This window comes from Pleurodeles waltl, chromosome 11, assembly GCF_031143425.1.
Source record: "Pleurodeles waltl isolate 20211129_DDA chromosome 11, aPleWal1.hap1.20221129, whole genome shotgun sequence".
Taxonomy (NCBI): Eukaryota; Metazoa; Chordata; class Amphibia; order Caudata; family Salamandridae; genus Pleurodeles; species Pleurodeles waltl.
In genome coordinates, this window is record NC_090450.1 from 860,279,552 (window position 1) to 860,303,249 (window position 23,698).

At 42.0% G+C, this 23,698-nt stretch overlaps 1 protein-coding gene across 1 annotated transcript in view; it reads right to left on the bottom strand.

Moving 5' to 3' along the window:
- Window positions 1–6,091, bottom strand: part of MYO18B (myosin XVIIIB) — a 1,377,385-nt gene extending 1,371,294 nt beyond the window's left edge. The window contains exons 1-2 of the mRNA XM_069214702.1: window positions 5,311–6,091; window positions 2,911–2,977 (exon numbers count right to left, since the gene is read on the bottom strand). Of these exons, the coding sequence (XP_069070803.1) occupies window positions 2,911–2,977; window positions 5,311–6,018 (775 nt within the window). The 5' untranslated portion in view covers window positions 6,019–6,091. The remainder of the gene's footprint in view (window positions 1–2,910; window positions 2,978–5,310) is intronic.
- Window positions 6,092–23,698: the final 17,607 nt, after the last annotated feature.

Here is a 23,698-nt window from a genome sequence, read left to right on the forward strand (position 1 = left end):
TGTTGAGTTTGTAGGGGGATAGGGTGAGAATTTAATTAGGCAATAATTCATTATTAATGAAGTAATAATTCTTAAGTTAGTATGGTATGTGCATAATGTAATACTGATTTATTTTACTTATATTTTAGGTAACGGTTGCTAGGATTGTCATGGTATAGGGTAGGAAATTAATTAACAATTACTGTAATATTAAATATTAGGTTGATTATTAATTAAGAAAATTGTGTAAAAATCATATATTTTAGTGATATTTTAAGTGCGGACTACTGGGTTTTTAGCGGTATTGGGTGGGAAGTCAGTTAAATAATAATTATTTAACAATAAAAGATTAATGTATAAATAATTATTGAATTGAGTATTCCTTATATGTATTATGTAACATTGATTATTTTAGTTATATTTCAGTTGCAGGTTGCTAGGTTTGCAGGGATATAGTGTGGGAAGTTAATTAAGTAATAATGAAATAATAATAATTATTAATGTATAATTAAATATTTACTTGCTTAATTATTATGTAAATTATATAATCATTCTATATTTTAATTATATTTTGGGTGTGGAATCCACCCCTTTCCTTCGGAGTGGGAACAGTAAATCTTACGCCTCAAAAGTAAAAAGCATTCTCTACTGTTGCACAGACTGGATTGGGACTAGTAAATCTTACTCCTTTGAAGTTCAACACTTTCCTAATATTGTGTTGTTTGGAGTGGAAATAGTAAACCTAACCACTATGTAGTCGAACACTTTCCCTGCTATTGTGCTGTTTGAAGTGGCAATAGTAAAACGAACTGCTCTGAAATCCAATACTTTCCGTATTGTTACACACTGACTGGAGTGGTAATAGTAAATCTAACCTCTCCATAATCTAATGCTTTTCCTACTGTTGATTAGACTGGACAGATAAATAGTAAATTTAATCCCTCCGAAGTCCACTTCTTTGCTCACTGTTGCATAGAGTGGAGTGGGAATAGTACACATTACCTCTCCAAAGCTTAACACCTCTCCTACGATGGCGCAGTTTGCAGTAGGAATAATAAATTTAATCCCTCTGAAGTCTTTCATTTTCTCTACTGTTGCATAAACTAGATTTGGAATTGTATAACTATTATTTCCAGTTAGAAGATTATTCCTAATATTGATTAAATATAGTTAGCAATAACATTTGTTTATAGTTTTAATTTTCTATTATTTGTTTATATTTTTATTTGTTTTAAATGTTTTATAAATTGTTTTGTAAACATATTTTCATAAGTTATTTGTTTTGGTAATTTGTTTAATGTTTTGGAACTGAATTATTATTTTATGTTAATGTATATGTATATGTGTGTGTGTGTGTTGTTAAAGTACTACATTTAATGAATTAAACAAAAACATATGATGTAAAATAAATATTTTTACTAAGTGTGTTACATTATTTATATTTATGTAGATGCAGACATGTATGTGTGTTCATATAAGTTTATATTTATATATAGCATTAAATATTAGTGAGACATATTTATTAAACATTATATTAATGATATATATTAAAATATGTAGGATTTACTATGTATTCAAAATATGGCACACAATGGCACAGGAAATGGGGCAAAAGTGCCAGAATGTTTGACGCTATTGATGTATTGTTCAGGGTTAGCACCAAAATGTTGGCGCTAACCCTTAACTTTACATAGTGGCTAATTAATAATAATGGTGTGTCCACTTTTAACGCCTGCTCTGAGCCGGCGTTGAAAATGCCAGAAAAAATGCCCCCTCCCCCCTTTCCATACATTATGCCTGGTGCATTTAGCAGTACAACTGGCCCCTTATGTCTTCAGTAGATTTGTCAATTGGATGAACTTTAATGATTATTGCATTCTTGCTATAGTATACAGCTGAATGTTATGGAATGTATTTAATAATGATTTTATAACACATTTTGTAATGTTTTAGTAAACGTTTTTGTAAAGATTTTGATTATTCATGCAATAAAAGTTAACTCGTATTAACAACTGGATTTGTGTGGGATCCACAGTGTAAACATTTGTTTCAATGAAGGGGTATTATACACACTATTAAGATTTCTTACACATAATTTAATCTATATGGAATGGTCATGAAATCCCATTAGAGAAAATTCTATTTGTTTAAAGCTTCACATTCCAAGTTCTTTCCAAATATATGGCCTGATTATGATTTTGGGGGGACGGTTTGCACCGTCCGCCAAGCTTCCGACGGGGAGGTTGCCACCATACTGACTACCTCCCCGTCGAGGCCTTTAAGAGTTTCCCATTAGGTCAACTGGCTTAGCAGGAAACAGCCTACAGCATTGTCTCCGGCAACATTGCAGGCTGCAAGGTGCACCAGCACCCTCGCAATGTTCACTGTCTGCAAAGCAAACAGTGAACATTGCGAAGGTGCTGGCCAAGTGCATGGGCAGTGCAGGGCTCCCCCCCCCCCGGGGCCCTCCGCACCCGTTCTCCGCCAGCCTTGCCATGAAATGGATGGTGGAGAATGAGGTCATAATCCAGAGGGTAGCGCTGCTTGCAGCACTGCCCTGGTGCATTAGGACCGCCACCAACCTCCAGACCACCGGGATCCCTGATCCTGGCAGAGCTGGCAGTCCCCTAATGGTCCAACTGACAGGGTTGAAATATGGCACTCGGACCACCGCATCGGCAGCGGTTCAACCACCATCTGCGAGCCTGGTGGTCTAGTGACCACCAGACTTGTAATGAGGGCCATAGTCTGGATTTGTTTGATCCCAAATTTCTTTTAAATTAAATACAGGGTTATTGTTTGACAAATCACTGAAATGTAAATACGTTCCTATTTGTAGTAACTATTAAAGTTCTCTCTAAGGGAGGATGTGAGGGGAAATTTAAATGCTTGTACAATCTGTTTTCCTTTCAGTATGAAAATGAACTTTACCTAGAGAAAATCCATCCTTGTGAACGAACCACACCTGTTCTGTCTCATACCACACATCCTCTGGCATCTGCAAAAAAAAAAAAAAAATCAATACAGCTATGAGCCAGACAAGTATCATATTGTATCCTAACTTGTGTATCGGACAATGTTGTTATTTGTCTGATATGCTGATAGTGCCTACCCATATTGATGACAGGCACTCTTTTTCTTGGGGTTCATGGATAGTTGTCTATTTTGTACTTAATAGAAAATATTAAGTTTTTGTACAAATACGGTTAAAGGGCAACATCCCTGTGCCATTGCAGCTTTTTGTTTTCCCTGTGCCTTTGCCATCTCTTTAACACTTTTCCTATCTGCCAGTAGCATGCCTAATTTTGCTCCTGACAATTATTATTGTTGCTTTATTTACAACACTATCTGGGCACACCCTGCTATTATCTCTCTCTATGTGTAGACTCCAGAATTCCGGCCTATGTCCAAAAGGGAAGGATCTCTGCCAAGTTTTGAGGAAACAAGGCAAATTATTTGCATTTATGTTGAATATAAATTATTCCTAAGAGTATAAACTGTTAATCAGGCAAGGAATCTTTCCTATGTTACACACTACTGCTTTAATTCAATCACCTCATCATCCCTACATTCAGTTCCATTTGTTTCTACACAGTCACTCTCCACAAATGATAGAAGAGATGTCAGAACGTCAAATAGCCATTTATCTCTTTAGTTGATAGCAGCATTATTCAGACTCTCAAATGTTATAGGGTGATTAGCTTTTTTCCAAAGGACTATCTGTCTACTACCTACTCTCCTGCCTCTCCTCTCCCAACAACATCCTGTGTCTCTATTCGCTAACCCTGTTACCGAACTGCCTTTTAATAAACCTCATAATATAGTTATCATCTTTTATCTACTATTGCTAATAATTTGGTAAGTAATTTGTTCTCATCACTTCAGTAAAATAAATTGATTAATCTTCTATTTACATATTTAAATCAAGTTACTACTGCAATAAGTCAATATTAGTGTTCTGTGGTATTTCTTTTTACTTCATTATACATATAGCAAAAGAGCACTGTATTCCTCTCTTTCTTCTTTTCACAAATGGCAGAAGTTATCTGAGCAGAAGTTGCCTACTACAAATTCATTTGAAAATACCAATGTGAATCTTTTTGCTCTGCTTAGGAATGAGTGAGATCCAATTCGATAAAATATATGCTGTTACTCATTGCTATTCACAGTGCCATGTACTTTGCATTTTGTGGTTAGCAGTGTGAAGTAACCACGCAGTATTCTGTTCCATTCCTGACCTCGGGATCATTGCTTCAAGTTCTCCACCTTTTTACCCACCAAGTGTGAGCACTGGAAATAAAAACCCCAAATGGGGGCATTTGCCATTGTCCACATATCTGGCCACTGCATGCTGAGGAAGCAAAGGAGTGGTGAGCAAGAATTCCCAGCAAGTCATATATACCATACTTAAGTTTCAATGAAAGTCCACCATCATTTCTAGGTTGGTCATCTATGACATTAAACCCAAAAGACACTGTCACCAAGCATTCACCTTAGATTTGTCAGCCATCACCGTGTTTGGAGGATTGACCACCTGCATAGCATTCAACCGGACAGTTTTAGATACTAAGATAACCTTCTGACCAACTATCTCAAAATGTTCTAATTCTGTTGTACCAACAGATCACGTTGTAGTATTGAAGCCAACATTGATTAGGCACATGATACTGCAGATTTGCACAAAGTCATGACATTGCAGTGAGTTAGCAAAGTTGTGGTCCTGTAATGCATGGCTTTCTCTATTCCCTTGTTTGCAAGTCAATACCTCATCTAAACCACATGAGACAGGGTGAAATGTGGAACTTACTTAATATGGTTTGTGGCATATGAGAGGATGGAGCAGGGCATAGAATGTTCTAAGCCTTAGCTATAAGGCACAACAACGAGGGAGAGCTACACATTTTTATGGTTATGACGAAAGAAATTATATTAAGTACAGAGAGGATGAAAGAACGGAAGCGTTTCTGTTTACAGTAAGACTTTATTCTCATATGGGCCCTCTGAAGATCCCTTCCCCATAATAAAAGCAAGATCATTTATCCTGCTAAATACTGTTTGGACTTCATATGTAGTCTATTGAGAAAAGGTGGGGTATTGGGGGGATTCAAGTACATAAATACATACATTCACAGGCAACTCCACTTGTAAAAGGAACACATTTACCATCAGATTCTTATTGTGATGCTTAGAAACTGGCATTAACCTATGTTTGAGACGTAACTTTGGTAAAGACTTCAGTCTCAAGAAAGGATAGGATAATTTTTTCACATGCAGGTGATATGGCTGAAAAAAATAATTGGTAATTATATTTTAGTAATGATTTCAGCTCACCTTTTCTGAATCTGTAGTTTTCGCTGTGTGCTCCTTTCTTTCTTCTTTGACACTGAGACACTCTTTATTGTTCTCCATCTCATCCGCCTGATCTGTCTTCATGTCACCTACATCTCTGAAAGTTTCTTCATTGTTCTTGTTCTCTTGCCATTGACTGATGCCTTCACCTTTCTCACTGTTATTGTCATTACTTCTGCAAAGTGTAGTTTTCTCAAGCTTTTCCAAGTCATGCTTCTCATCAACGGTTTCTTCAGTGTAATCATTACTTTCCCCTGTGCTTGCAAACCTTTCACTCTTTAGTATGTTTCCCTCCTCTATTTTGTCTTTGTTATTGTTCTTTTTGCTTGTGTTTTCTTTTTCATCAGTCTTTGTTCCCTCAGCCTCTTTTGATGTTTCTTCATTTTTATTTTGCTGTTTGACCTTCCCTGCTCTATCTACAACAATGTTCTCTTCTTCCTTGTGTTCCTTTGAAGTGTTTTCAGCAAAAGGCAAAGAATTGCAGTTCTCATGGTCCTCAACATGTTTTGTTTTTGCTAGTTTCACAGTTTGCAATGCTGGTTTTGGGACAGTAGAAGCATGTTTCTTTAAAGTTCCCTTCTGTACCTTCAATGTTAGGGTATTTTTGGTTGGAAGCTTTTCTGATACCTGTTCCTGGTGTTTGTCTCCATTGAGACAGTTGGCCAGTGATTCTGCTTTTTCACCTTCCATTTCTTGCTCTATGAAAAGAATATTCTCATCTTTTAACAAAAACTGCTGGACTAGGTTGTTGCTGAGTTTGCCTGGTGACTAAAAAACAAAATCAAGAGGAAGCAGTAATATCAGTGACAATACTTTTAAAATGAAAACTATCAAAACAACACTGTGTTTGTGGATGTTTAAAGGTTTCAGTGTTTAATTTCCAGTGCACATTACTGGTTAGCATGAATAAAATTACCTGTGCACAAGCCCATGGCACTCAGGAAACTCAGTGGGCCAATTCACAGAGTTATTTGGGTTGAACATTTGAATTACATGCTGAAAATACGACCACATGGTTCTCGCAGAAAGAGACCTTACATTTAGAAATCATTTTACTTACATGGGATATTACTCCATGAGTGCAAATTATCACCTGTAAGTAAATCCTGAGTGAAGGGGTGGGTAGTGGGCATTCAATAGCAGGTGATAATGGTATGTGTGGCAGAACCCGCACACTTCTGAGTGTGAGGGCATTCTCAGGCTTCTCTCGCAGCCTGGAAATGGTTGGAGATTTACTCTTGCCAGGGGCAAGAATAAATCATTTTCGAGGAAGCAAAGAGAATACCCCAAAACTATTAGGGGTGTAGGGGAACAGGTTTCTCCATGTGGAAATATATTTTCCCTGTGTCAAAAAAGAAGAAGAAAATTAAGTTCTCCATTGCCCAAAAGCAATGGTATCTTAGCAAGAGCAATGATACAACATGAACAGTTATTTGAAAATGCCTGTGCCTGATAAAAAAAGGAAACCACAAAGGTCATCCTGAAGCAAATCTAAAAATTGTTCCTTGTGTAGGTTTCCATGTGTTCTTCTGTAAAGTTTGTGATTTTGTTTAAGAATAAGGTCCAGTGGGAAGAAGGATCAGTACTGGAGATATATCAGAACTTCTTCAAAACAGTTTATTCACATGCCCCCTCACAAATTGAAAACAACATGTGTAACAGGCACAGGCACACACAAAAATCAACATAGTACAGTGCAACTTTGTTCAAATCATATCATTTGAGAATGAGGTCACAATAAGAGATACAAAACATGCTCCTTTGTACCCAAATGCTCATTTAGGCACATCATATAATAATTTACACCTATATGGCTATTATAAAAACCTTGAAGCTTAAAACGTAATATTAATATACATTGTATTCTGTTAGCACTGATTAGTGATACCACTGTTTAAAAAAAAAGAACCATGGAGTAAAGTTAGAGCCACCCCAGAAAGACCTAGACCTGCTGTTTTCCCTTTTTTTCTCTGAGGTTAATCTGACCAACAGTATTCTATCAGTTAGAAATTGGGTCTTTGGTTGGCAGGCAGGTTACCCCCTGTCTAAGCAAGGACCCTCACTCTAGTCAGGATAACGGAGAATCACCCTCAGTTAACCCCCGCTCACCCCCTTGGTAGCTTGGCACGAGCAGGCAGGCTTATCTTCAGAAGCAATGTGTAAAGTATTTGTACCAACACACACAGTTTTACAGTGAAAACACTACTAAAAGGACACCACACCAGTTTAGAAAATAGATAATATTTAAATAACGACAAAAATCCAACATACATACATCAAGATATGAATTCTAAAAAGAATAAGAGTCTTAATCCTTAAAAACCAGTGAGAATGCTATTGTTACACAATGTACCTGGTTAGCGTAAAAAATAAAGCCGCACAGGCGAGCGTGCGTCAGAAAAGACCAGCGATACTACGATTTCTCACTCACAAGCGAGACCGTGCATAGCTCCTTCTCTGTTCGGGTCGCGTGAGCCGTTTTCTCCCTCTAGCAAGAGTGCGATGCGTTGATGCCCAGATGGGCCCTTCGGGTCCGGGCAGATTTTGCGTTGATTTTTCACGCCCAGCGATGTAGCGTTCGAAATCCAGTCGCACGGCTTCAGAAAACCACACTGTTGTGGCTTGCATTGTCAGCAACCGCAAGCGGGTGTTGCACGTCGTTTCTCCAGCTGCGATACGTCGATCTCCCAGCCGCAATGCAGGTAGTGTGTCGATTTTAGCTGCGAGTCCGGCGGTGCATCATTTATCAGCTGGCAGAGAAGTCTTTGATGTCCCTGTTCAAGCCCTCGGAGATTCTTCAGCCTTTGTTCTCTCTCAGGCAGAAGCAGCTACTGCAGGCCAACCCAGCAAAGCACAGTCACAGGCAAAGGGGTAGTACTCCTCCTCCAGCTCGTCTCATTTGGCAGAGGTTCCTCTTGGTTCCACAAGTAATCTTGAAGTAATCTGATTTTTAGGGGTTTGAGTCCAATACTTATACCCCTTTCTGCCTTTGAAGTTGGCAAACTTAATAGGGAAGTCTCTCTTGTTTGCAAGATCCTTCCTTGCCAAGGCCAGGCCCAGGCTCCAGACTCACACCAGGGGGATGGAGACTGCATTGTGAGAGGGCAGTCACAGCCCAGTCAGGTGTAAGTGACCACTCTTCCCTCCACTGTAGCACAGATAGCTCATCAGGATATGCAGGCTACACCCCAGCTCCCTTTGTCTCATTGTCTAGAAGGGACTCACAAACGGCCCAACTGTCAAAATGACCCCGACAGGCAGTCCACAAACATGCAGAGTCACAGAATGGTTTAAGCAAGAAAATGCCTACTTTCTAAAAATGGCACTTTAAAACTAACAAACTAAAAACCTACTTCACTAAAAGATGTATTTTTAAATTGGAGAGACCCTGAACTCCATATTTCTATCTGCTCTCAAAGGGAATCTGCACTTTAAAGTTATTTAAAGGCAGCCCCCATGTTAACCTATGAGAGAGAAAGTCCTTGCAACAGTGAAGACTGAATTTAGCAGTATTTCACTGTTAGGACATGCAAACCACATCAGTACATGTCCCACCTTTAACATACACTGCACCCTGACCCTGGGGCTACATAGGGCCTATGTAGTGCCTTACATGTAGAAAAGGGAAGGTTTAGGCCTGGCAAGTGGGTACACTTGTAAAACTGCACACAGAGACACTGCAGTGGCAGGTCAGAGCCATGTTTACAGGGATACTCATGTGGGTGGCACAACAAGTGCTGCAGGCCCACTAGTAGCATTTGATTTACAGGCTGCAGGCACCTCTAATGTACGTTACTAGGGACTTACTATTAAATCAAATATGCCAATCATGGAAACCAATTACACATATAACTTACACAGGGTACACTTACACTTCAGCACTGGTCAGCAGTGGTAAAGTGTCCAGAGCAAAGTAAACAGCAAAAACAGAGTCCAGCACACAGAAACAACCAGGGAGGCAGAGGCAAAAGTTTAGGGGAGACCACGCTAAGGATGCCAAGTCTAACACTACGATAAAAACACGAATACAAATTCAGTTCACAAATATCACTCTTTAGTAGGAATGCCGAGAGGAAAAAACATTGCAGACGGACATAGAGTCCAACAAGACCATGGATCTGTGTGCTGAAATGGTAAATTAAGCAATAATCAAAATGCTACATAATTTATGAAAATATAATGACTGCTATCTTGCTCTTTGCGGAAGAAGGTTCCTAGAACTGGTGGCAATTCCACTTTTCAAAACAGCACAAGTCAAATGGTATTTGGCCATCTACTGTCTAAATGGAAAATGTTCCTGATGGAAACAAGACAATGTTAGCAAAAGAGACCATGCACTTCAAGTGCAACTTGAGACTGTTATAGATTGTTACCTACATAACCAGTGAATTAAACTACATGGGTGGAATATAATGCCCAATGTGGCAACTCAGGGAGTTTGAAACACAATCCTACTTCATAATGAGTACTCCCCAAACGTGACCTTTTCTCAGTGCTTAATTTGTAAATAAAAAAGTGCCAGTGCCCAAAGCCTTCCTTCTAAACATGTGTCTGCTGAAATTAAATGCGCGAACACGGAATAATGAGGCAGACGAATCCTGAAGCCATCTTGGGCCTCTTCAATCCATATGAAGACACTGCCTGCCCCTTCAGCTCACTCTTGCAGCTTTCTGCTTTCTCCTATTGTGACTCTTTTTCTTTTTTCTCTTCCTCCATTTTCCCCTTATGAGTCTTTTGCTGGCGACTTGAAACAGAAAAATAAGCGCCGGCCCGCAGTGCTGGTGCTCCGCACCGGAAACAACAAGCACAAATTAAGCACTGCCTTTTCTGTGGCCTAGTAGAAAGTGAAAGGTGTGCTAGCGATACCCTATGATAGGTTCAAGAGATCATATTTTTGTTGGAGACATGCCAAATATTACAGCTGCAACTTATATTCATTTCCCACAGGTCTCAGAACGCCACTATGCCCAATTAAATCTTGTGTACACATACATCGAAATGGTCTCACTGATCATTGTTTTCCCTTCTTCAAATTAAAGGCATCACAAGTTACAGGACTTATCTTATTCACACTGCATTACATTTTAATACTGGCAACATTGGGTTTGTAGCAACAAAAAAAGGCAAAGTAAACTTTTCTAGACTTTAAAAAATAAGCAAGACATTTAAAAATATTATCACTTATTTTTCTGATAAAGTAAAAAATCACTTTGGAAGGAGAATTTTCACACTAAAGAATTTGTAGGAGAATGTTTACTTGGCTCGAACCAAACAGCTAAAATCATGGACATTTTACAAACAGGCCTATCCTTCTAGATATTTGCCCAACATAAATATACATCCCTGTCAGGATAATTAGTAGCAAAGGAAAGCCAAAGATGGTAGGGAAGTTACGAAGAAGCCAAGCAGTGTGGAAGGAACCCCATTGGGTTCTGCCTTTTTCTAAAAATTTCCTCAATTTAACAGGCATTTTTAACTTATTGAAGGCACCTCTATTGCATCTTCCCAAAAGGAGGAACCGCGAAGATCCGATTGACAAGTACCCATAGGAAATACCTTGATCTTTTAGGTCTAACACTATTAAATGTAAACAGGGAAGAGGACTCTCCAGCAGCAGTAACCTTTGTAAGTGAAAAAATAAGCTCAACCAACAACCTTACCTTAATAAACAACTCTGCAACACCCTTGGTGTGCTCCTTCCAAATAAAATACAGAGCTGAGAGCGATCATTTTCCACAATCACTGGAGCTGGCTTGTAAACCTCAGAAACTACAGACCTCAAATGACCTACTCTCAGCCCCAGCAGCGTTCAACCTCAAGAGACTGAAATGGCGTCAAACAGGGATCGTGGCTGTGATGGATGAGGTGTATCAAAAGGCCAGGTCTTTAAAGGAGAGGACAAAGTTAGCAGACAAGCACCAAAAGGACCCCACCTTCAAAGTATACGCCAGGGCAAAGCTCAGTAGCAGGCTTCTTTCAAAAGTTCCAACCGTACATAAAGCTTCTTCTCAGTGCCTGGCCCTTGATTCTAAAAGGGCCCAAGACAGTCAACCCTGGTTTAATAAAGTTCTGTGCCTACAGAAAACACACATTGCGCAGCAGGCCAGGAAATTGGCAAACGCTATCAGGCAGGGTGCGCAAGGCGACATAGCCTCCCGGAGGTCCATGAAAAAAAACATTATCATGCAGACTGCTGGGCTGCAAAGAAAAACTTTTTAGAAGATTACTGGTCCAAGCTACTTTGGGCGAGCAACACGAAAAACAGCAAAGCCTTCTGGAGTATGGTGAATGATCTGGCCCTGGGAAAAAATTGACTTCTCAGTTATGGTATTAACCAGGACATGTGGGAGAGTCATGTCTGCAGCCTGTGTGGTCCGGCAAATAGGAAAGGAATCATCCCATTCAATTGGAAAGGGGAGCAACCGCCCTTGAGTCATAAACACATAGCAGGCCGACAAGCAGTGACCATCGCTGAGAAGGATCCCTGCAGCCCAGTCTGGAAATCGGACCAAATAGCCGGCCTGATTAGGAAGATTACATTTGAGGGGGCCATCAGTCCAAACGGACTCCCAAACGCAATCTTTAAAATCCAACCAGAGTATTGGGCACAGTACTTTCTGTCCCTCTTAACTACTATTGCCCTGGCCAGTCGCATTCCAGATTCATGGAGGAAACCCGGGACTTCCCACAAATGACAGGCTAATAGCACTCATTGACATGTAAGCCAAATTGTACGGCTCCTGCTTGTTACAGCATCTGCAAGCCTGGGCTTATGAGAAAATGCTCCTCCCAAGATTCCAGATGGGCTTTAGGGCTGGCCTGGGAACATCAACAAACCTAACTGCCCTTACCCTCACTGTGAAAAGGGCCAGTCACAAGAAATTGAGCCTTTATGCATGCTTCATCGATCTTAAATCAACCTTTGACCGGGTCCCCAGGTAAAGACTCTGGTACAAGTTGGCTCAATGGGGCATTCCTTCCAACTTGCTAACAGCCATTATAAACATATACACTGACACCTGGGTTGATGTTAAAATCGGTGATGGCACAGGACTCACAAAAATAATTCCCACAAAGTCTGGCCTAAAGCAAATTTGTGTCCTGGCCCCACTCTTTAATTTATATCTGGCAGACCTCGCTGGTGCGATGGCAAAAGCAGACAGTCATCCCCCAGCCCTCGGCCCAGAGAAAATTGGATGCCTACAATATGTGGATGACATCTTGCTTTTGAGTCACACTCCACGAGGCCTGCAACAGAGCTTATTGGCACTCAAAATCTTAATGTACCAGCAAGGTCTAGAAATTAACCTGGCCAAATCAAAACTGATGAGGCTCCTCTGGACAAACTACAAATCTTTCAACTGGTTCCTTGGAGACAAAAAGGTTGAGGTTGTGCAATCTTATAAATATTTGGGAGTCCAACTCGAACCACCCCTGAAATGGAAACGCCATCTGCTGTCAATCCAGGCAAAGGCCAACTCATTAACCTATAGTTTCAAGCTACTCAAGAAAAAGCTTAACTGTCCAACTTGGTTGCACCTGTTAAAAATTATGTCAGCCCAGTTGCTCCCAGCCATCTCTTATGGGACCGAAGTATTACAGGGCTGGGAGATCTCATCACTAAACAGTAGCCAAGTCAGAACCTACAAGGCCGTTTTCAATTTACCAAAAAATGTCTCTCCAGCTCAGGTAAGGTTGGAGATGGGCCTAACAAATCAGATTTTTCAGTGTCAGGGAGCGTTCCTCAAAGCATCATGGAGGTTACGGCTGGCATAGAACACCTTCATCCTTTATTCCTGCTGGCATGAAGTCCAGGCTCAACAAAACTGTAATAGAAAAGGCTCTGGGGGAAGCTACTTAAAGCAAGTAATCAACAGCCTGGGCATGGAAGATGTTTGGAAAAGCGGCACAGGAAAATCTGAATTTAAGAGATTAGTCAACCTCTTAGTTCACTTGCTTTCTCTCATCACCGACAAAGCTTCTCGAGCCAAAATATGGCACGCCTAGGCAGTCCTAGTTTCCTATTTGCTCCCATCCCCTCAATGCTATCTAACCGAACACTTTTCCACTCAAATAAAAGAACAATTCTTGCTGTATCGAATGGGCCTTTTTGACACCAAAAATGCTCACCCATCCTGGAAAGAGCAGTACCCCATCCAGAACTGTTGCCTTTGTGGTTACCATCATGAATCACTGCTGCACGCCTTCTGCACCTTCCCAGCTCTAGGCCCTGAAAGAAGGCAGCTGCTAAAACCTGCCTTTCTGACAAACCAAATTCGCTCCTGCAGACCAGCTGTCATTACCTGGCTCAAGGGCGACTCAATCCCATTTTGCTGCAGGGAGGTTAAGTTTTTAAAACTAGTCCAAAAGAAACTGCTCAAGGTCGACCCGGGTCATTAGCCATGATATCACTTTCTTTGTTGACCCCCTAGGCAGGTTTGATCCAGTAAAACATTTTAGGCATTTAAGGTCCTTTCACAAAACAACTTTTGTAAAGTTATCCATCATGATACTGAATTTAACAAAAAAACATTGTAAAGGACAGTTCTGCTTGGTTAGAACCTGAAAATGTAGCTGCCCCTGTTTACTCATTCATATGGTTCCATGGTTTTATCACATTCATTTCGAATGAATGTTCTGATTTTGTATAACATTGCAATGGTTTTAATTAATCAAGCAATAAAGATTATCTTATCTATTGCATCTCCTTCATCATTTCTAGCCTTTACATGGGCAAATGAGGTACAATTTAAATCACCCAGTGTGATTTTATGAGCTGGGTTTGCATCTTGCTCCATGTGTCACATTCAAAGGCACAGGGAGCACTTCACCTAGGAAGGGAGTGGCCTCTGTGTGATTACGGATTCATGTAAGAAATTATGAATGTTTGAGTTTTTCCTTTTCTAGATTGAGCCAGCATCTACACACATGTGTTTAAAAGGGCCATATTTTTAGAAGACAGTTTCAGCTGTAACCTTAAATCTGAAGCTTCATGGGTTCATCAACAAAGACATAGATCATGTAGTTTGGCCATTTCTGTAATATCCAAAGGCCTGGCTCCAGTTGCTCTACATCATTAGCCAAACAAATTGCTGCAGATCTTTTCCGTCATCATCAGTTGTCTTAAGGCAACTCTTGTATATCAAACAAACAAACTGAAGACACTATAGTACTACTAGAAATTGGATGGAATCCGTTGTGGAATGCAGCAGAAGAGTCGACCTCATATGATTGTGCTTCCATCATAATCTGGTGTCTGTGTCATATTCAGGGCAAAGAACTATGATCATTTTTTAAATCCACCACACACAGGCCCCTCAGGCCCTGGTGCCCTTATCTTGGAAACAAATGCTCTGCGTCTGTGTCCCACTTACATAATTATTCTACCTGCATATTCAGAAAAACATATGCACTTTTTTCTGCAACATTGATCGAGTAAAGGACAGGTTTATGTAGAATTGGGGCTTAAAAAATCTGAAATACTGGCAAGAATTTGCTCAAAATAGTAGAGCAGTAAAGGCCTTTACATGCATTGCATGAAGTAGGTTGAGGGTTGTAGCATGTGTGACATGTTGGAGAGGTTTAAAACTGTGTCTGAGGATAAACACAGCCGCTGCAGAGGCAGGCTACTATAATGCCGCCTTACTCCTTTATGTAAAGTCCATTTTCAGAAAGTCGTTTTAGACAAGATAAACTAAAGCATAATGCAGGTGCCAATTCAATTCAATGAAGAGATATGAGGACCTGATGCATCCCCATGGGCGTCTGTAACTGAATAATGCCTTTGCTGCTCACATTGTAAAATAATAGTGGGCTGACATTAGTCAGGTCTATTAGTACCTACATGGGTGTTTATTTTTTGTGCAACATGCTCCTCTTAGAATGTTACCAGCATTTTGACTCACAGGGTCAGATGTATCAAACTTTCCCATAGCACAATGCAGCAAGACAACTTGTTGCACTGAGCTGCGTGAAAGAGAGAGGGCATGAATGTGCCATATCTACCAACATAAGGCTCATTCCTGTCTTCTGCCTGTGCCAGCGCACAATTAGCAACCTATTGCCAATGCAGGCACCCTTGAGTCATGAAACAAGGGTGCCCGCGTTGATGTTGTTTTTGTGCAGGAAGTGACAGTACAAAAAATGCTCTGTGGCTTTTTCTTTTTTCTAGGTGTGCTGTAGAAAGTAGCACACGCAGAAAGAGGTAAAAACAAGAAGAAAGAAAATATTACTCTACATTATGTCTCCCATGGGGTGCCACAGCATTTTGATGCATTCCCAGGTCTGCTACTAATGGAAAATCTGCGAATGTGCCAAAATCCATTGATGCCTCCCAGAGGCAGATTAACGCAAGTTAGCAACTTTCGCTGCCTTGAGTTGTTCCAGATTTGCTAAGCAACATCTTAGCTTTGCGTTGCTTGGTAAATCTCATTTAGGGAGTGCATTACCTTTACAACACACTATGTGATGAAAGAGCAACACAATCCCTTGATAAATATGGCCTGCAATCTCTGCCATGCTCATACTACTATTAAAAGGCAGAGGTGATAATGTATTTATTTCTTTTGTACAATGCCTGTTTGCCAGTATGTTGAGTTCTGTCTGTGTCACAAAAGTAGCATGCCCACTTTATGAATAACATGAAGCTCAAGTATAAGTAGAATGAAGTATAGGTAAAATGCAGTATTGCTGAAATGAAGATCAAGCCTATGGTCGCTTGGGAGGCACCAGGCCATGTGATTGGGGTATTGCATTATGCAGAAATCACAGGCGACTTGTAGAATAACATACAATGCTGAGCTGCAGATTGTGACCGAAGGACTGAGAAGGAAGAGCTGGTACTTGGGTGATCACAGATGCTAATGGTGCACCAGTCTGGGGATAGGTAGGTGGGCAGGGTACTGCTGCATATGTTAAGTGACAGAATTTACTTTAAAAAAACATAAAATGATTCAATTACTCTAGGATTTTAAATTGTGTGCTTTGTTATATAAATTTTCATTAAAAAATTGCACACTGAAGAGGATTTAGAAAGACGTGGCACAGTATGGAACTAGATGACGTTACACAGCATAGAATTAAGGAGGTTTTCCCCACCATATTCCTTATCTCAAACGGTAAGGGGATTCCTATTTGTTGTTAATATGAGTATAGAAATGCCCCTGTGCTTTTACCCCTTTCTAATTTAGAATACTAAGCTAAGGGTCTAATACACTGTTGACCTGTTGGAAGCGTGCCACATGAACCTTAACTGAACAACTGTCCTGAAAGCCAGCTCAATTCCAAACAAACCTGCCAAGCACAAAATCTGTTAGGAATTCTACAGGTGGAACCAAATTTTACTGTATCACACTCAGAGTCTTTCCTATGGCTTCTGGCAGCTGACGTCAAATGCCCACTTAATTGATAGTGAGCAAACAAATGCTTTTATTTCAATAATCATTTCAAACTATTACAAAAGTTAAAATGAAGACTTACTCTAAAAATTGAATTACCTAAACCAACTCACAACACAACATTTTAACAGATCAATAGATCAGTAAATACAATGAAAAGTATAACAAATGTAATAAAAAAAAATAGCCAGGTCCTAAAACATAAGGCTAACACAATCATAGTGATTAAATGAGAGAACAAGACACAATCATAGGTCACTTAAAAAATCCATAGTAACTGCTATAGTTCAATAGATTGTTCAATGCACTTATTTTGGAGCAAAAGTACTTGACAAATCTACCTGTCAGCTGCAGATGATCGCCTTTAAGACTAATAATCAATGCCTGTACACAAGTCTGAACACACTAGTGGTGCAATGGTTCGTAAAGCCATTTCTTTGGCTAATCAGAAAGAGGACAGGCACATAAAATATGCAGGACGGTCTCCTAATTCCACAGGATACAAACTTTTACTGAGTACTTATTGATTGTCAATTGTGTGGAGCAAAACAAATTGATTGTTGATCGTGTGGAATCCCCAAACTCAATAGCCTGATGGTTTTATTGGTCAGAATACTAGATTAAATAACTTTTACATTTACAAATCCCCTTTCAGCAATGCACCCAGAATCTGCAACAACATCCCCACATCCATCATGACTGCCCTAATGATGCTCCAATATAGATAAGAGTTGAAAGCTCATCAATACATCACAATACATTATCCATCTACTATCTAGCTCTCAGAGGGTGCAGAGAGTAAACTCTCGAATTTAGAGTGTTGTTATTGTTGAGATTTGAGAGTTAAGGAGGGTGGTGGGCTACATACCTCTCATACTGTCCTGGCCAATAGTTTGCTTAGGTAACGTGGTTTTGCATTGGGGGACAGTGGGCATGGGAGGGCTGTTGGGAGGGTTGTTGTTTTATCTTGTTACCATTGATTGTGGAAGTGAGACACCAACATGATTGCCTACCTATGGCATTAGGGCACAGCAGCAAAATACACAATACACCATTATTACAGTATGACACAGTCCCAACCCCCTAGGGTACACAGGTCTTACAGTCCTAACCTGGAAAGTTAATGGTCCTGGGAGACCCTGGAGGAGGCGTTAACGCTGAGTCAGGCAGCTACTGAAAAATGTTGGCTATGCAAAATGGCAGGGCCTAATGACATTCCGGCTCAGTTTTATAAACAGTATGCAGGACTACTGGGGCCTTACTTGTTGAAACTGTTTAGGGAGGTGGGGGGGCAGGGGACACTGCCCCCTGATCCTGGAAGGGCCACCATCACGAGATACCTAAAGAAGGTAAGCCTGAGGAGCGGTGTGATTCGTATCAACCGATCTCACTGCTAAACATTGGCGTCAAAACCCTTGCCACTGTTTTAGCCATGCAGCTTTTACAGGTTATCATGCCTCCAATTCACAGTGATCAATCAGGATTCATGCCCAATAGGTCTATGTAGTTTAATTTGCGAAGCAAGGACAATTGGTTGTCCACATTACAGGGCTACAGTCTCCACATGTTTTCTTCTCCCTGAATGCCAAAAAAGGCATTTTACGCAGTGCATTGGCCCTTCCTCGAGCAGACATTGCAGAAATTTGGGTTCAGCCCAAACTACAAGATGTGGGTGGTGGTGCTGTTCTGTGATCCAATGGCAGTGGTCAGAGTGAATGCAGTGAAGTCCGCTGTCTTCCCGATTGAGAGGGGGGCGAGGAAGGGATGTCTCCGGTCCCCACTTTTATTTGCACCTATGGTTGCAATTTAATGGCCGTTCATCCAGGTTTCTTCTCCACTGCTGAAGAGTGTACACTGAAGCATGTTGTGAGAAAACAGGGCTGATTGCAGAGGCCCCCTAACTTTTTGCCCCCATTTTCCACTTTATGCTGGTGTTTTCCTGACTCTGATGGTGCCCTGGGTACTGCTAACCAGTCCCAGGGCCTGTGCTCTGTGTAAAATCAATATGCAAATTAGGCTAATTATAATTGGCTAAGTTAACCTACCTATAAGTCCCTAGTATATGGTAGGGCATGTAGGTTTAGGGACCACAGCATAGGTAGTGCACCCATAGGTGCACTGCTGAGGTGCCCAGTGTCATTTTAAAGGCAGGCCTGCCTTGCTGGCTGCTTTTAAATTAAAGTTATATGCAAATTCGACTTTGGAATTAAAAGTAGTTCCAAAGTCTTAAACTACCTTATTTTTACATATAAGTCACCCCTAAGGAGTGCCCTATGTGCCCCTAGGGCTGGGTGCCATGTAACTATAAGCAGGGACTTTATAAAAATAGTTTTATAAGCCCTGGTGAGGTAAAAACAGCCAAATTCGTTTTTCCCTCATTGTAGTAAATGGCCTTCATAGGCTAGAATGGGGAGACTTTGTTTTAAATTTTAAAGTCTCCTTAAAAGATGCATACCAAGAATTTGGTATCAAATTAATTGTTGTAATAAATCCCACAACTTCCAGTTGTTGGATTTAATATAACTTGTTCAGGTAAAAAGTTTTAGACTTTACCTAAAAAGTTGCCAATTTCAGCCCTGCATTGTTTTTGCTGCTGTGCTCTGATTGGCCAGCCTGCAGCAGCTTAGCCAAGCTGCCTTGATGAGGTGTGAAGTGGCCTGGCTTCACACAAAGGAATGTGCTTGTGGGAGAGAATCTCCCCTCAGCAGATGGTGAGGCAGGAAGGGGGAGGGCTGCCAAACTGGTCTTCAAAGGCAGAGAAAGACATTTGGAGCAACCAGCAACACCCCCACATCCTGCAACCCCAGACAACTAGGTGCCCCCTTGATTAGATTAGGAGAGGCCAAGAGAGGGGTGTGTTTATGATTTTTAGCCACACCAGTGGGTGGGCTCAGCCAGATGTAACCTCCAAAAATCAGATTCAGCCATGTTGGATTTTTAGAGAATGTTGCCTTCTGGGATGGATTTTTGCCACACTTCCCAGGAAGTGGTCATCACAGGGGGACGACCCTGTACCTGATTGGAGAACCAGGACCCCCCTGCTTTTCACCCAGGAGCAAGGATAAAACTGGCAGACCTGCACCCACACCTCAGATCCCCACCAGATTTCAACAAGAAAAGAACTAAAGGAGAAGAAGGACTGCCCTGCTGGACCCCTGGCCTGCACCTGGAACCTGCACTCAGAAGGACTGCACCAGCTGCACACTTGGGCTTCACCACAAGAAGGACTTTGCCTGGCTTCAACTGGTTCAAGGAGGGACTCCCTGTTTGCTACAGGTGAAAAATTGCTATCCAGAGTCCCCTGCACCAACTCCTGAAGAAAGTGACCAGCTGACCACTGTCCAGTGGCCAAAAAGGAGTTTGCGCCAGGTGCATTCTAGGAGTGGTAGTCCGCACCCCCCAAGGACCATCTAAGAACTTCTGGACCCTTGGGGTGAGCTGTGGACCCCAAAAGAACCTTAAAAGAACATCTGGGTGAAGCCCCAGAAGTTTGGAGAAGATTTGAGAATTTTTGTAAAAAAGCTCCATAGAGGGACCGACCCGCCGCGGAAATTCTAGTCGGCTTGCCTCAACCGCGACCCGGCCTGATTTGGTGGTTCGTCCCGGTAAAGAAAAATCTCCGAAAAAGAGACTAAGTCCGAAGGTAAAAAGTTGACTGGGACCTCCCAGCCATCGTATCCGAGAAGGGCTCCATGGACGTCAGATCAACATCCAGGTTTACCCCGGTCGAAGGATTTTCACCTCGAAAAAACGACTAAGTCCGAAGGTAAAAATCTCCACTGAGGAATCCAGCATCGCGTATCCGGAGAAGGGCTCCAGGAGGTCGGATAGGACTGGCAGGTTCGTCCCGCTGAAGAAAATCTTCAAAATAAAGACTAAGTCAGAAGGTAACTTTTTAACCGAGGCCTCCCGCGACCTGTAGCCGAGCAGGGTTCCATCGCGGTCGGACTGAAACTTTGACTTTGCCCCGGTCGAGGTGCAACCAGATGACCCGATTGGCGCTTTTTTGTTTCTAAGCGCTAGAAAAATAATAATTCTTTAAAAATTCATATCTCCGGTTCCCTTTATCCGATTTTATTCGTTTTGGTGTCATTTTAAAGATAAAAATATAAACTATTTTTATAAATTGGTTTTGGATTTTTAAACTGTTTCCTGTGTTTTATTTAATTACTGTTTTGTGATATTTGAATGCTTTACACACTGTCTCCTAAGTTAAGCCTTGACGCTCGTTGCCAAGCTACCAAGGGTTGAGCTGGGGTTAATTTACTGAGACCTAACTGGACCTAAGTGGAGGTTAGTGGCTTTTTGCTAGGTGTAGGTACCTACCTGCCCTTACCAATAACCTATTTTCCAACACATGTATTTAGCAGGGCTGGTTTTATAATATTCCTATAGGTTTCTTCTCTCGTGCTCCTGGATGGACAGCATTGATTCTGTATGGGTTGATCCTCTGCAACTCGCAGATAGATTCCTCATAGCACATTTTAAGACTGAGGACCAGATCATGAGTCTGACGGTCTCAAGACTGCCAGACTCGCGGTGGAGGTCGGAACACCTCAGCTGTGGTGGTCCGACCGCCACCTTACAACCCTGGAGGTCATTCTGCCAAAAGACCGCAGTCTCCGGCAGGATCTCAGATCCCAATGGGCTGATGGAAGTCTTGGTTGTGATCAACCAGGGCGGTGCTGAAGTCAGGCCTGCCCTGCTGATTACAACCATGTTCTCTGACAGACTTTTCATGGCAGTTCACCCGCCAAGAAATGGCTGGCGGAGAACAAGTGCTGGGGTCCACCCTCCCCAGCACTGTCGGAATGCGCACTGTCCGCTCAGCAGACAGTATGCATTCAGAGGGTGCTAGGGAGGCCCCCTGTGTGACGGCATTGGGCTCAGCTCCATGTGGAGCCGAGTCCAATGCCACTGCCTGTTTTTCACTGGGCTGACTGGCAGAAACCTTGGTTGGTAATTCCTATAGGTTGCTCTAATTCTGCCTCTCTGTGCAGTCCTCAGGATACACACCAAATCAGCTTACTTAGAGCCCAATCTAAGGGGTTTCCCCTCTGCCAGTCCTGATGAATACTTCAGAACATGAAGCCTGGCTGGTTATAAAATGACCAGTCCCTTTCGTTATTCCCTTCAGCTTCAAGGTGGTCTCAGTTCTGGTTAAATAATGGAAACACCTTTGCCAGCCCTGGCTAGACCTCACAAAGCTCTGGCTGGTAATATAAAGCAAAGCACAATGAGCTTCTCCCGGGGAGGATTTTTAAGACTAATGCCCAGATTTATACTTTGCACTGCATTGTCGTACTTTTTTGATGCAAAAGCGGCGCAAACGTACAGAATATAATTGTACTTTGTAAGTTTGCACCACTTTTGTGTCAAAATATGACGCAAATGCTGCGCAAAAAAAGTGGGCTAAGTACCTGGCATGCGGTATAATGCCCATTCCTATAGGTTGCATCCTGCCATAACTAAATGGACTCCTCAGGCATATGCCATGACTTGTTGTTTAATTTCTGTTTATAATGGTTGCTCCCTGCTGCACCTGAGTGGACTCTAGAGCATATAGTACAGTTGATGCAAGATTGTCCTACCTATGGTACCACACGTCACCTTTGAACACATTCTATTCATTATTCGATTTGGTTTCAAACTGCAAGATACAGATCGCTGTGCAATTGCACAATTGTGCCTTTTCTCACAGTTTTAATATTCATGTAGACATAGGCACAGGTAGGCTTCTGCAATGCATTGTGAGTCATCGCTGCTCTACATGGACACACCAAACTACTTCCTACAATACACCACACTCACATACTTTCTGTTCAACTGTGCACCAGCATCTCATGCTTAAGTGCCCTGTCTCTTGATCTCTTCTACCAATATGTATACACGTGGGGGAGACCCAGAGAGGCTTCAAAGGGAAGGAAAGGTATTTCCTTCCCTTTGAAGTCTCTCTGAGTGTTTCCAAAGCCGGATTGCTTGCAATCCAGCTTTTGAAACGCCCACTAGACACCAGGGATTTTCTTTTTTTGTGTGAAACTGGCATGAGGGAGCGACCCCTTGGGCAAGGGTCACTCCCGGGGGGGGCATTTTTTTGGAAGGTCTTTTCTGCCCCCCCTGGGGGCAGATTGGCCTATTTTTATGAGGCCAATCTGCCCCCAAGGGGGACAGAAACCACTAGACATCAGGGAGTTTTTTTTTTACGTGAATTTCACGCAAGGGGAGCGACCCCTTAGGCAAGGGTCGCTCCCCTGGGGGGAAAATTTATTTTAGGCCATTTCTGCCCCCTGGGGGGCAGATCAGCCTATTTTGATTAGGCCGATCTTCCCCCAAGGGGGGCAGAAACCACTAGGCACCGGGGATTTTATTTATTTTTTTCTTTTACAGATGGAGGGGAAAATTTTATTTAGGCCATTTCTGCCCCCTTTGGGGGCAGATCGGCCGATTTTTGCTACACCAACCACTAGGCACCGGGGATTTTTTTTTTGTGCCAATGTCACGCAGGGGGAGCGACCCCATAGGCAAGGGTCGCTCCCACGGGGGGTTTGGAGGGGTGGAGGGGCAAATTTATTTTAGGCCATTTCTGCCCCCAGGGCAGAAACCTCTAGGCGCCAGGGCACATTTTTTGTTGTGTTTTTTTTTTTTCTTTTTTTTTTTGAGATGGGGAGCGACCCATAAGGTAAGGGTCGCTTCCCTGAGGGGCAAATTGTATTTAGACCATTTCTGCCCCCCTTGAGGGCAGATCGGCCGATTTTAGGTCAATTTGACCCAAGGGGGCAGAAGCCACTAGGCACCGGGGATTTTTTTTTGCGCCAATGTCACGCAAGGGGAGCAACCCCGTACGCAAGAGTCGCTCCTGCGGGTGATTGGGGAGGCAAATTTGTTTTAGGCCATTTCTGCCCCCCGGTGCAGATCGGCCTATTGTTATTAGGCCGATCTGCCCTCATGGGGGGCAGAAACCTCTAGGCGCCAGA